General features: G+C 34.0%; 1 protein-coding gene across 1 annotated transcript; it reads left to right on the plus strand.

Moving 5' to 3' along the window:
• Window positions 1-5,666: 5,666 nt before the first annotated feature.
• LOC149076285 (uncharacterized) lies at window positions 5,667-14,736 on the plus strand. The gene is made up of 7 exons (XM_089243842.1): window positions 5,667-6,138; window positions 6,422-6,564; window positions 8,757-8,921; window positions 9,248-9,367; window positions 9,839-9,988; window positions 14,246-14,299; window positions 14,512-14,736. The coding sequence occupies exons 2-5, from the start codon at window positions 6,519-6,521 to the stop codon at window positions 9,979-9,981; spliced, it is 474 nt and encodes a 157-aa protein (XP_089099968.1). The 5' UTR covers window positions 5,667-6,138; window positions 6,422-6,518; the 3' UTR covers window positions 9,982-9,988; window positions 14,246-14,299; window positions 14,512-14,736.
• The last annotated feature ends 869 nt before the right edge of the window (window positions 14,737-15,605 follow it).

Here is a 15,605-nt window from a genome sequence, read left to right on the forward strand (position 1 = left end):
GGTGATCAGGTGATACCAAATACTGATTTTATTAGAAGTCCGTGGAAAAACTAAAGTATTAGACGAATTTGGAAATCTATTGGAGGATATTTCGAACACAGTATTAAAAAAATATCGTTTTTGTGGTTTCGAAATCTACTCAGACAATATCGTCATAAAGAGGTTTATCGAAGTAAAAGTAATTAAAGAATTAAACATGTATAGAATGAAAATTGTAATACAATATTTCTTCTAACATTACCAAAAGAATGAACACGTTTTATATCATCCAAACGTTTTTAAAATTGGGTGCATAAAAGGAGGTGATTTCGAACATTTTTCGAACTTGGATATGTTTCAATATTAAGAGGATAATGTCATTTTCACCCGTTTCATTCACACCTAATAGTAAAGTTAACTGTTTACTTCTTTTTTAAATCAATAGTTTTTTCCTGCATCAGTCCTATTTGTAAAAGCTCAGTATAAGCTTTATAAAACATAGCAGCTTCATTGCAACTGAAAATGCCCAACTGATTTTACTCTGTGGACATCGAATCTTTCTGTGAATCCATTCATCAAAAACTGTGGCGTCCACCAGGGTTGAACTATTGTTCAACATTTCGAGCCGTATAAAATTTTTAACCGGACATGCATGTTCTTTCAATCATATGCCCGATGATAACATCCAAAAAAAAAAAAAGAATTTGAGCATCTTAATGTTTTCATCGACGATGATACAAGTTTTCTTACAACGAATGAGTGGAAATTTTCATTACGTAAAATGCTTCCTTTGGTAGTCATGACGCAAATGTGTCGCCCACGTATGTTGATCTATTTTCACGGCCCTAGTACTCTGCAGCCGATGGGCTGCTCCATGGGCTCTCATTTAATGCAACCGGATTCAAAGTCGAATCACATACATCAGCGAGACTGTTCAAGAAAACGCAAAACCTTACTTCCAGCGAAATAGTATATCTTAATGGGTATATGAAATGAAAATACACGGAAGAACTGATAAATTCTGTAGGCATAGAAAGATAAAAAAAAATTTATATTTTTCCCAAAGAATATGATTTATGTATCATATGGTCCTATTACACAATATATATAAAGTATCTGAAAGAGAAAAAAATTCTGCAACTCATTCTAAAATTTATAGAAAATATTCATGGTACATTTTTAGTTTACAGAAAATTATCGGAGAAAATATCCATCAATCGAGAATATGGAACTTTGCTGTCATCTATCAAATAAAAGCTAAACTATCAGTTATAATTTTCAAAGTATAATTAGTTGTTGATTTCAAACCAGTGCGCAGCATGAGAACGAACGAAATGTGTTATGGTATCTTTCACCAAACCAACTCTGGCCATATCGCTATATTACAATTTACTGCCATTAATGAGATGGGTTGGAAATGAAGGCGCTGTCTATCGGTGGTCGCCTCAAGTTCACTAGGGAAAATATCCTATCTATATCCTCCTCCCTTGGGTTCGAACCCGGTACAGCAACCTTCACGGCAGTAGACGAGCATCTTACCACCACTAAACTGGGGCAGCGGTATAGTACTATAAATTATTTGTTTTTATGCCGCATTCCAGTATAAATTTCATGCGCCAAAATACCAGTCAATATGTTTTTATTATGCCACCTAATCACATTTTTCTAGCATTAAAAAACATAATTAACAGTAATGTTCTAACAACTGACATAGTAGGTAGACTTTCTACTGCGAACATTCTACAACTAACATAGTAGTTCTCAGCGTGAACTCTCGTTCTACCGTTCAAGATTTCAAGAAAACATAGTAATCAATATTTTGGATAAAATTTTACACAGGCATGCAGAATAAATAAATGCAGTTTCATATAACATGTTCATTTCCCTTTTGCACATGGGTTTAAAACGAACAGCCATTTTATTTGAGAAATATAGCAGATAGTTTTGAGCAAGAGACATAACCAAAAGCGGTTTCTCGTTTTATCAAACTATAAAAATGTGATTTTTTAAATATATTTTAGCAAAATAAAAATATTTCAGAACATTAGTAAATCCCCTTCCCCCTTTTATTTTCACTCATTTCAGCCGTGTACAATGAGAAAAACGTTGAATAACATTGAACTAAACAGTACAAGGCCCAGTGTTCTAGTCCTAATAGGTGATTTTATCCATTGCCTTACAATTCGTCGCTTTAATGCCTTTTTTTGTATTATTTTCCAAGGTTCCCGGTTTCTATCGGTGAATGTTTTGTCACTGCCTCGGTTTTTCTCAGACGTATGCATGACCTGACCACTTCATCCTAGGCTATCGTCTGCCGTCCGGTCCCGTACCATTAATCAGCTATGGTTCTATAAACGATGTGAATTGCAACTTGGTGACTTCTTTTCGATGTCAACAGCGCCGAAAATAGTTATTAGCGGATTGACTAGTTGTTGATTTTCATCTTTCGGGAACGCTTTGATATCTCCTTGAGATGGGAAGCGGGGTGTGTCCGGTCCTTCAATGTTCAATGTTGATTTTCAATTAGTGATCACATTCCCCTTGAATTATAGTATTTATTTCAAAATGTTTATTTAAAAACTATATCGCTTCAATATTTTTTGATGCAAATGATCAATTTTTGTTTTTAAAATCTTTTGAAGTACGTAAATCCAGTGACATTATTTTCGGGAATGTAAAATATTGATTTGAGCAACTATAAGTTCAAGTTTTATGTCCGAATGGGCATGTAACCTTTTGGAGATTTTTCCAGCCCTGGCGTCCACCGAACCTTGTTCTATAAAATGTTCTGAAAAAAAAAATCCAGCTATTTTTTTCCTCTGGCTGTCATTTCAATACACGTTTGCTTCTGAAGTATAACAATTTTCAATTTCCAAAATTTTTCCCGAATTTTACCAATTTTTCTTCATTATGTCACCATTGAAGAATGCGAATATGGAGAGTAATAACATTCTAGTACACTTCAATCGACCTTAATATCTCATACAGTTTCTTGTCCGAGCTCTCATTTTTTAAATGTATATCCATTTTATTTATTACGTGATGCTTGAGTTTGAGAAATCTCCTGTATTTATGCAATTTCTAATTGAGCTTTACCATTTTTATTGTATTACTAACTTGAATTTGTTGCACAAACTCAAATATTTTGTATTTGGGTTCATTCTTGGGACATATCATTACAAAGCGATTAAAGCTTTCATTGAGTTGTCTGGGAAAAGTTGCTGAAATTATTCCAATAAGAGAGAACTAAAACTTTTTGTCACTATGAAAATAATTTTGGTTTCAGAGATTTTATTCGTAAAAGCGGCGGTATCCGTAACCCGATCAAGCTTGACCGACTATATGTTGACTTCAACAATCACAAATGGATAAAGGGCAATGCAGTTTTGGTGGAAAATAAAGATCTCAGAGGAATTCAGTGAGGTTGACCGAAACATGTGCGTTTTATACATGGATTTTGTATTAATATTATGCTCATGGGGGGAAACATAGTGATCCTAAGAAACAACCTTACTCTGGTAACCATATGAAAATGTCAGTTTCTTATTTGAACAGCTATAATCTCATGAATAAAATAATAGCGAAGCTGTATCTGGCCGAAGAACTACAATGAATATGAATGCACCAGTTTATCTCAAAATAAAATGCATATCTACTAGACACTATAATGGGCCAAGTGTCATTTCATCACATTTTAGTGATGAAAGTCGGGGGGGGGGGGGTCACTGAAATGCGCATTTCAATGTTTTCTTATTTCTACAAGAGTGATCCAACAATACAATACAATACGTTAAGAAACCAGTAAAGATCAAGAGACATTTTTAAAGAAATATGATGAAATATATTATTCTGGGCAAGAAAAATCGAAAAATTACCCATTTGATTTACTTAGATTAAAGATGATCACTTAAATCATTTTGGACTAAAATTAATTATCATGAACTTTATTGGGTAACATATATTAAAAAAAAGGTTCTTTTCTAGCGCGCGAATATATAGCTAACTGCAGCTCTTTCAGGAACGGAAACTTGCTTCATTGGCATGCTATTGTTTCATTAGATACATATAATTATAAACATTATAAACATACAGGGTGCATTGGTAACAGAGTCAATGACATTTTAATGGCGAACCAATCATCCTAGAATCATACTATCCAATTGACATGTAGTACTCAGATATGCCATTCATGTTCGAAGTGGTTGTATAATCATTAAAATAAAAAAGGACCTTTTTATATGGACACCCTGTACTCAAAAACCCAATTAGAGAAAGTTGTTGCCTTGTCTCACCTGACCAAAAAAAAAAAAAATCAAGTAAATAAAGTTTCTAAGTCCAATATACGATGAGATATTCGAATTCCAAAAAGGAAGGAAAGTTGGACGAAACGCGGGTAAAACGGTCTACCCGCATTGTGTGTAATGCTGTTTCTTCCCAACTTCCCTCCTTTTTTTTCGAATTCGAATATCTCAGTGAATATTTCACTAGAAAACGTGTATTTTTTATTTTATTTTTTTCGACAGGAGAGACAGGGCGACAACTTCTTAATTGAGTTTTTGAGGACAGGGTGCCCGTATGAAAATTATATATTTTCTCTATACAACCCTTCAAACATGAATGACATATCTGAGTACAACACGCCATTTGGATATTTTTTCTAATTCGAAGGATACCCCTAAGATCATCCGTTCGGCAGTAAAATGCCATGGGCATTGTTATCTATGGAACCTGTAAACTCTACTTAAACGTACATGCACCTCGCAGATATTTCTGAGGAATTTCTAAGGGCTCGGTACATGCCGGAACGTTGTTGTGGGAGTGTACGTATGTATATGCATGGTCTTAACGTATTTATGTCGCCAGAGTTGCGCTTGTTTCGTTTCTTGCTGGCGCTACCATATGTCTCCCATGATTTCAAGTAAAGTTGGTAAATGCTGGAATTTTCATGTATATATATATATATATATATATATATTATGTGATTATTATGTGTTCAAGGTTTACATGCTCTCTGAAGAAAACTTTTCGAATAGGACACCATGCACACACATCTTGCATTCGCGCCTCGAAGTTGAAAAACCGCAGAAAACCAGCATCAGTCGACTTCACTGTGCCCCCTCCCTCAACGAGATTCGAAAATGGATCCTCACGATAAGATAGTGCTTTCACTACAAGATATCACATTCTGAACAAGATATCCTTTCAAACGTCCGCGAACAAAAGTAAGAATAAAAACAATGTTGTTTTATAAATAGACAGCTATTTTGAATGTTATGCCATTTGCATATTTGTTTCTTACAGAGAAGTGCAAACTTTCAGGGAAAATTTGAACTGAGTGTACTTGTTGCGATATAAAACCGAACATTATTGACGCAAAATTTAGTGCATTCCTCATACCGACAATTTTTTTTTCAATTGTCATGAATTCTTACTTAATAGGGACTCTATTGGTCACTCTATACTAATAAAATAGTAGATTATTTTTTGTATTTTTTTTTGCCTAGATCGATACGTAAATCATTTCAAAAATATGCACACACATCCACATGCAGGTTTTAGTTTCACTTTCATCATTATAAGTTTTATGGTCGCATACTATCAAATCGCAAATACAAAATGATCCAAAACAAATCGCGTCGCCATATTTCCAAACTGTCTGGTTTTATAAATGAAGCCATGCGTCATTTGCTACTTTTTTGTTCGCATGCGGTCCGCGTATCTTGCGTGTACTTAAATTGTAATTTTAATTGTTTGGATATGGCACGCTGTTTCAAGTGGTACATAACGGATGATCGTTGTTCTATCTTATGAGTAGATTGTAATCCCGAATGCATTTGCGGAAAGGATGTTCCCACTAAGTACACAAGTTAAGAAACTTTCGGGTGTACTCAAATATTCAGTTGAGTAAACTAATTATAAGTCTCCTGTGTCAAAAGTTTTGGTGGACAAGGGGTTTTAAGCAGATCCGACGCTGTGTGTGTCCCTCACATTTTATCACTCTAGATTGCTCGTTAATTTTATTTTATAATTTTCAGAATAGATTTAGAGAATTAAATAAGTTGGAAAATAACCTGCCGCAAAAGAACTAAAACAAGCCTACACAACAGCTGCTTTAGAATAAATATTTTTCTCGAGCTAAACCTTAGCCACTCCAATAAGGTGAGTTATATGTTTTTATTATTATTTTTTTTATAATTCAGAGTATTCTAAGGGGGTTGATAAAATATTATGAAGATTGACTATTGTTCATTTCACATTTAGTATTTCTGATTCATTTTCTTCTCGAAGTGAAACTCTTTAAATTCATTATCCTGTTATTGAAATTATCTAAAAGTGTATTTTTCGATACGAGTGATTTCCGCTAACATGCACTACATCACGGATGATTTGTGTGGAATCAGAATTTGAACGAAGAATATCACTTATTTTCCATTTAACACAGGAAACGCCAGATTTTAGCGAGATCTTCTGCTGATAAGTTGTTTTTGACACCTCGGTGATTCAATTTAGTACATTACGAGAAAAAAATCACAAACACTATGAAGACTACATTGGCTTTTACGCTATTTTTTGTCGCAATATCAAGTAAGATTCACTGTTATTATGATTATCATTTGACTACCATTTGTTCAATATGAATATTTCGTCTTATTCAAAATGATATTTATATCTTTTTTTACTTTATATTGACTATTATTCTAGCGATTGCTTCGGTGAATCGTGTCTCGAAAAAACTTAGTCGAATTCATAAAAATGATATGATATTTGAACGTATATCTCACACTGATTTTGACACATGTGATCTATCATCTGATTCTGCAAATTTTTTTTCAATCTAACAATCTGTTTAAAGTGAAATATCTCACATTCCTACCAGGTAGGGTGAATGTACTCATAACATTCGTGCACTACATCAAAATTTCAAAATTTTCTTCCTCGTGTAATTAAAACAGTAATTAATCAATGCATCATAAAATTCATAATTTGTTTGATATTATTACTTTAAGTCTTCTTTTAGTCTTTCGCGGTCAATAGGGATTGTGAAAGTTTTCTCTATACAATACGTTATATGAAAAATATCTGCTCCAAGAGCTGGAATTTACTTGGCGTATCACATACAAAAGAGTGATTACTGCATCTGCTCTTATATACTCTTTCATCAGAAATTTATTTAATCCAAATACAAATTACACAACACGTAAAAGGGCCAACGAGGTGGCTGAATGAAGATGCCCATAAACAATATGGATATCGAATATATCTAACGTACAACATAAAAAGCAAGAGTAATTATCACGAAAAAAAACAATAATTATGATAAAACATAATATGCTGCCCATAGAAAAGATTATGGGTGCCTTATACAAGTATGGATAGCTCCTCGATTTATCCCACTATGTTTATCGAACTTGTCAATTGTGTTAGAATTCACGATCCCCGGGGGGAGTGAGCCATTTCATTTATTTGCAACCCTATTAGAGAAAAATTCCTCGCAACACCACAACCTGGAATTGTCCCTTACTAAACGATATATACTGGTGTCTTCTTTTCAATGCAGTGCCTTGATTGCGTATTGAAAATTTATGGTCCATCCTGTTCATTCCGTTGAAAATTTTGAACACTTCCATTATGTCCACGGACTCCTGTGTTCTTCCAATGTAAACATATTCAAAAAATGAAGTTACGCTTCTCAACTCAAGCGCCGCGTGCCAACAAGGCCACACGTAGGTCTTCTCTGCACAACTTCAATCAAGTCTATGTCCCTCGGTATATATGTGACCTCCAAAACCTAACTGCATTCTACAATGAAGACGAACGGAGCCAAACTAAAAGGGGAAGCATCACTTTTGGAAGCGGTCTTCAACCTTTCAGACACGGTGGGCCAAACTGAAACTTCCCACGAAGCCCCAGCGGGGTACCAACTCATGTAATGCAGTGACATCTCCATATAGAATCGGAAATTGTTTCTTTTATGAACCATAAATTTTGATTAACTCTGAAATGATTTTTTTCCACTGATTCTGAATATTTCTGGATTAATTACTGATTATATTAATTAATTCTGAGATAATTTTGATCTGAAATAACTTTAAATTATTCTTTCATTAATTATTTCGGTAATTATGAAATTGTTTTTTCCTTCCCAATGTATCTTGAAATCATTTCTTTCAATAATTCAGCAATTCGAAATTATCATTTATTCTAGAGTTATTTCTTTCATTTATTCCAGAATTACTGCTTCACTATTTTATTTTATTCACTAATTATGTTTTCAACCATTTTCTGAAACTGATTTTCGGGCCACGACAAAATTCCGAGGGCCAAATGTGGTGCGCATGTCATGCATTGAAGACCACAGTTCTTGTTAGAGACCCTTTTTAAGAATGAAAGCAAGCATTGCGTTTGCCTCAAATTTATTACGGCTTTGCGACTGATGTCAAACTTATTTTAAAATGTCACGTTCTGTCACTTTCTCAATGTTTTGAGGTGGTTTAGAAATAAAGATACACACCATATCGAAACAGTCACACATTGTGCCCAAATGTGTGCTGAAATTTTGTGCAAGAATCGTGCCCCCCCCCCCCCCCGAAGACTCCAATTGCAGCATATTTAAAAACAGAATAGGTTTTCCGATCATAAAAATGAAAACATTTTGATCATAAAACCTCAAACCTCTACTGTTTATTGCATTTGATATCATTCACAACAAAGAATAGTAATTCCTGCTTGAAATGGGGTAAGAGGTTTACACACACAGATTCATTTAACTTTTCCAGGTGCTCTAGAGGAAGTTCCGGCACCAAATTATTCTGGTAATTGCCGTAGTGATCCCATCGGATGTGCAGAGTATTGCATCGACGAACTAGGCTATGTCTCTGCAAAATGTAGAAATGAACAGTGCACGTGCTTATCCAGAGCGTCAAAAAAGCAAACGCAAAACGGTGAGTTTAATCTTCTTTTTTTTTTCCTGAATTTGTCCTTCTTTTTTTTTTATTTCTTGGACACAAACGAATTCAATTGTAATTGTTCAATTCTCAATTGTAATTTGATGAGATGAAATATGACTTGTTTAATCACGCAAATAAATGAATTCTTAAATTTCAAATTTAATCATACCGAATATACAAAATTTGTATTTTTTTTTGTTGTATTGCATTAAATGTGAACGTATAACTTATGCATTGTTGTTTTCATTGCCAATTGAAGTTCATTTATTGAATTATATGATATACCGAAAGTAATTTATTTATTTTTTCGAATTTCCAAGTTAATTCGGAATCTGAGTGTCAGGAATACTGCACAAAATTTGGTTATGTTTTCACGGGACTCAACAAGGATGGTAGATGCAATTGTGAAAAGGTAGACAAGGGTAATTCTGATCGAAAAAGTAAGCATGTTTTTGAATTGCAATATTCTTTTATTCTGTATGCAACTAACCCAGCAGACGGAATAGTTATGACGTCGTTTACAGCAAGTTTTACCTTATATATATTTTAAAATTAACTGAAACTAAATATATTTTTAAATATTGTACTTCAAGTAACGGAATGCTGATATTGTTGCATTTCTGTTCGATGCGATATTTCATTTTGAATGATTGAAATGGTTTTCCCGATAATTTTTGACAAATGCACATCAAATTTGACGGCAATTAGTTTTCCAGAGCAACCAGTACAGTTAACGAATCTTTTTGTCGAATTTACTTTTCTAAACTGCTTTCTGTAATCACGAATCTTTTAAAAGACTGCTACCATATTGTAAAACACTCATAAACATACTAGGCATATTGAAACAGTTTTCGATTATTTTAATAAAGTGATGGAAGCACTTATTTTTTGTTTTTTTCTATAATTTCAAGCGACGTCACAAACCATGACGACAGACAACCCGAATGGTTGCCCTAAAGACGTAGATACTTGTAAGAAGTATTGTGCAACATACGATTACTCTTCAGCGGAATGCAAAGGAGAAAAATGCGTCTGCATAAAACCTGTGAATTAGCGAAAGGGTGAGTAAGATTTCTGAAATTCAATTCTATACATAATACTCAGTTTTGTAAAAACCTGACGAAAATAATACATATAGGTTGGTAAGTATCAACCGTCCAACAATTATATACACGTGATTCCTTTTGAAAAAAGTATTACAGAAAAGTGTTTTCCGTTTTAGGATCCAGACGCATGTTTAATGAGGTGAAACGTTTTGAATTTTTGTGACGTGTCATTTTTGTAGTGGCCAGTTACGCGTCAATCAACTAACGAAAGTAAAATCCTTCCTCAGCAGAGGGTTGCAGGCTTTTGAAAATGAATTGAAATATCCCGTCGCGCCGAAGCCAAGATCAATTACTTTTTTTTCACGATTGGCGCCTATAGAGTGATGCTAACCTTGATATTACGTGTTACATTCGCCCGACCATATTAGCTAATTTATCACCAGATTCGCAAAGCGTTATTCAAACGAGATCTATTGGAATTATTTCAGCCCAGATGATTCACGCAGAAATTGATAATTTTTCAGTTGAAGTTTCATTCGGTTCCGTATTTATAAAGAAGCGAACTTAGCAGAGGTGGATTTCAGTTACTCGCCATTGTAGGTATTTCTAATGTCGCCGCCATATGAGACGCTCATGTTTCGTTTCTTAATTTTTTCCCGAAAAATTGTGTCCTCCCCCAACCCAGCTTTAAATTTTGCAAATGAAGCCATCTCTTTACTGTGTGTTCTCTAAATATGGTGTTGAGTATTGCTTCTCATACACACTCATAACACAAATACGATGCCGTAACAATTTTAAATTATAACTGTAAGACTTCATCATGACAATTTGTAATTGTGATCGATATTATTCAACAAGCTCAATGTAGTAATGTAGTGATCGAGTTAACTGTGTTGCAGAGCCCTAGACTGGGATCTCTGAAGGGACCCTAAGCCAGACTTTTTATGGGTCCTTCTATAGTGAATTTATAGCATAAATAAAAAAGGATGATAACTGTCCTGGGCCCTATTAGTCCCATCCGTGTGAGAGTGATTTGCCGGAGGGCCGTCTTAAGAGCACCCAAGCCTCCCGGTCCATGATATTTTTCTGAAGACTTGCTGGCAAATTTACATGTATGCTCCGACTTTTCCGAAAATTTCAACTGTATCTCATTTTTATGCGGTACTTCTTCTCTTCACGGGTCCACCCGTACACGGCCGATCTGCCGGGCCATGTCCGAGTGGACCCATGATTTAAGACGGCACTGCATGGATGCAATATTCGGAAACATCTTAGTTGGAAGTGGGAAAAAAAGTTATCATCTCGGAGTTGTTAGTGATACTCAATTCATTGACAAATCCTGAGACAAATTAAATGAACAGACGTTACCCAAAGCAAAAACATTTTTTTTTTAAATTTTGGGTATAACGATCGCACACACACACGCACAAGAGAAGAAAACAACTGGTTTGCTTTCACTCGATTTATCTTTAGGGTTATACCATTATGTAATCTATTTCATAAACACCAAGTTGTTCGTTAAATGTACGGTAGATGAATATGGCAGGATTTAGAAGTGACGTCATCAATTTTTAAAGCGTTATAACTCCTTAACCGCTTCGCATACAAGGTTTCGGTGAGTAATTTGGATGATCTACATTTGCGAATGGGTGAAGAATATGGTAACCTCGTCCTAACCCAACCACACGTTAGACAAAGGTAAAGAAGCTGTTGGAAAGAAAAAGCAATTCGAAGGAAAATAATATAATACATAACTGCATATAACAGATAAGTGGATGTATATATACGAAGTCAATTTCTCTTTTCACCCTCACCCAGCCAAATCTCTTGCTCTTATACGACATAGTAGAAGGATGTATTATATGTGGGGGAAAAATTACTAATAATTGTATAGAAATAAAAGAAAGGTAAAAAGAACAACTTCGTAGGGTTACAACAAAGCCTGACGATGATAAGAGATGAAAGAAAAGAGAGCTTGTTTGACTTTATTCCAAAGGCATTTGGATGCGTCCTTGATCATAAAGTGGTTAATCATAGGTCAAATGCAAAAAAAAAAAAAAAAAAAAAAAAAACAACCTGAAAACACTTTTCCGTATTAGTTTTTCACATGGAATCATGGTATGCAATTATTGGGCGGTGGATAGTTACCGCCCTGTATATCGACTTATATATATTTGTGGTAATAAAATTCCTAAAACCCGTAGGAAAACACTGCAGGGGTAAAAATATTTCATTCAATTGCACATCAAATGCAAACAATTCCGTGTCAATCGGTTAATTTTTTTTTCCAAAGTAATAAATTGTATTGTTAATGCATACAAGGAAAAAATACTTTAAACGAGATTTTCTCCCAAATGAACCTTCGATTTAGCAACTGACCAATAAGGTTTTTTATGTTGAATTCAGATTTTTGAAATTATATATTTTTCAACTTTTTTTAAATTCATAAAATTCTAATGAATAGTCAGGTATCCAAGTTCGAAAATTGTTTTACTAATCTGAATTCTTTGCCGACTAGCAGTCCAGTGGTTAGAGTAGCCAGATTCTGACTGCAGGTCTGGGTTAGAATCCCGGTTCGGGCATGGATGTCTACTAACACTAACAAATTCCCTGGACAGATCGTAATGTTCTCGTGGGAATACGTGATGGCCGCGTTATTATTAAAATAAATAAATAAATAAAAATTTCTACAAAATTTCAAAAGTGTTGATGTAGTTTTTTAAATTTCATATATGAGCTCACAAAAACTGCAATCTGAGAATATCGCATTTAAAGTGTTATTTCTTGTATATATTTATACCACGTCTAATTACTTCTTCCTTTTATTTCGAAAAGGAAGTAATTAATTTACATGAAAAAGATACTCCTGAAGTACTAAAAGATGTTTAGAAGTGTCGCGAGTTTGATACCCGGTTCGTCTTTGTCAGAAACTTTCCCGACACGGGGTACAACAGAAACGGCGACAGGACCACAGAAAATTGTTCCTATCGCGGGAAGTCCCACACCGAGGGGTCACCTCGGTGTGGGACCTCTCGGTGAGTATAAAAAAGGCTGCCTTTCGTAACCAACAATAAATTTCGTAACCAACAATGTAGGTCCCGGTCTAATTAGCCCTCGTGTGCAGAGAATGACCGTGGCACGACAAAAATGAGCAAATGACATGAACCAATGTGCAATTGAATAAAAAATTTTAAAGCCATTTTTGAAAAATCGACTTCAAGAGTCGTGCCATCCCTTAAAAATCACATTTAAAATGATTTTCAATAGTGGAAATGTTTTAATTATTTTGTTTGTGGAAATCACACAGCAGCGCGGAGAAATCATGTGCAGGCGAGATTTGTGAAATTCTTTGAAATTCAAATTAATTCTCGTATCATATGTGCTTTGTGACATATTCGTAATGTTATAACTTTGCATATTTACATATGCGCCAATAATACACAACTTTTTTGATTCAAATACCGTAGTATGCCAATTTATATTTGCACCACATGCTGTCAATACAGCGAATAGTCTGATTTGAATGGAACATATACTGTAGACATGATGTCCCATGAATTCGTAAATAGTTCAAAAAAAAACATAATCTGAAGAAATTGGTATATTCGCATGCGGATTGCAATATATATATATATATATATATATATAACGAAGGGAGGTACAGAGTACAAAGTGAGAAATGATTAGAGACCTTCCTTCAATCTCCTTAAGTTAAAACTCTTTTTTCTTGTGCAAAAGGAAAGAAAAACCTCCCTTTCAGCACGGAAAAAGATCAAATAAAAAATTCATTGTGGAGAGCGTTGTACGAAAGCAAACAACTGAATATATGCAAATCAGAGTTCTGTGAAATGCAGGGTGTACGATTCAGTAGCTAATTTCTGAATTTCCCGTTGCTGTAGTTTACAAAAAATTTTTATTGTTATGTTGACATTATTGGATAAAGCACTGTTAATAAAGTTGTTTTACCTCATCCACGAATTGTTGGATGAAGCTGTATGAACGTTTCGGAAATAGAAGAGATTGAGGAAAGTTCCTTGTGCAATCGCTCATCAATTTATATTCGTGTGCCCTTTTTCGACAAAAATTTGACCTTTATTTTTTTTTTCGATTTGCCAGAAAATTCCATTTTGTGAGAATAGCTTTTCTGCAACCCGTAGTCGAATATACTGATTCCATCAATTTTCATGATTTTTGAAACTGCTTAAGAATTCATGGCAAACCTGTGGTATATATATATTTCCATGTTTTCTCTCATCTTTAAATTTCTTATAGAATGAAGCGTAACATGCAAAGAAGTTCATAAACACACCAAATGTAGTACAAAATGTGAGTTGATAATTACAGTATATTTTCGAGATTACTTTTCTGTTTCCAAAAATATATATGATTATACGGATAATTTTAATTTTTTTAACTCCGTTAAGGTTATTTTAGACCTGAATTTGAATGAATTTCTTTTGACTTGTAACTCGATACTGAAACATCCAATAATCTATGTTGTGAACATCTCTGACAAAGTTCATTCCATATTATTTCAGAATATGCAGTTTCTTGAAAATTGAAAGAATTGAATCGCAGATTATGACATGACATAAAGAATTATTGAATATTATATGAACGAAGGGTTAAATAATATGCCTTTCGATAGCGAGAATCATTTTGTTGACTTATCCCTGCGCAAAACAAACTCATGTCTTTTTATTTGTGTGTCAATTTTGATTACCTCATACTGTCTCCGAACTAATAAACATTTTTGAAACTGATTCACAGGATATTATTGTCATTTTTGTTTCTTGCCTCTAGACATCATTTTAACTTATTTTTTGACGTTTTTATTTTTTCAAGAAAGAACAAAAATAATTTAATAAATTTCTGATCCTGGAAATGGTGTCTTACGAAGATACCAATTTTTTTTTCGCCATAAATCCTATACAGGTATATTGTAGTTTTTTTCATTTAATATAATGTATATATTTGAATAATGTAGATATTTTTTAATTTAATTTCATCCCAAATGTGCATTCACGAGTAAGAGATCAAGCCACTGAATTATACTGGAAGAGTGATACTCAATAATGGATAAAAAAACTTGTTTATAAACGCCGGGTATGCAAAATAACATGTCCATAAAGGTGTTCATTGGACACCTTTTTGGAAATACTTGAATTTTATTTAGCGTCTTGAACGCATGAAAAAGATTAGATGATATGTTGATATGTTCTGTTTTACAAAAGGCGCAAAGACTTACCGCATTTTAAATTGAATTTAAAACTTTTTCCACTATAAAAACAGATTCCATAAAATATCAAAAACTTGAACGTTTTGAATGATGATCACAAATTTGACGCGGGAACATCCATCTACAGCCGTGATACCCAACGTGGGACCATATGACTTTTAAGAGGGGCAATCAGGATTTATGAAAATTCATATTTGATGAAAAAATAATTTCAGAACTTTTTCATTTTTCAGGGGTTGTAAGCAGGACCTACATTTGGAAGAGGGAGCAGACGTAATCATTTAATGTTTGTGGGAGGGGGGCTCGAAAAATCTTTTCAAGGGAATTTTGAGTTTTACCTTTCAAAAAGAATTTCTGAAGAAGAAATTCACAGAAAATGTTTTGATCAAAACG

Source organism: Pholcus phalangioides, unplaced genomic scaffold (genome assembly GCF_987345545.1).
Source record: "Pholcus phalangioides strain wild (caught in Gottingen) unplaced genomic scaffold, Ppha-v1.0 ptg000015l_1, whole genome shotgun sequence".
In the NCBI taxonomy this organism is placed as follows: domain Eukaryota; kingdom Metazoa; phylum Arthropoda; class Arachnida; order Araneae; family Pholcidae; genus Pholcus; species Pholcus phalangioides.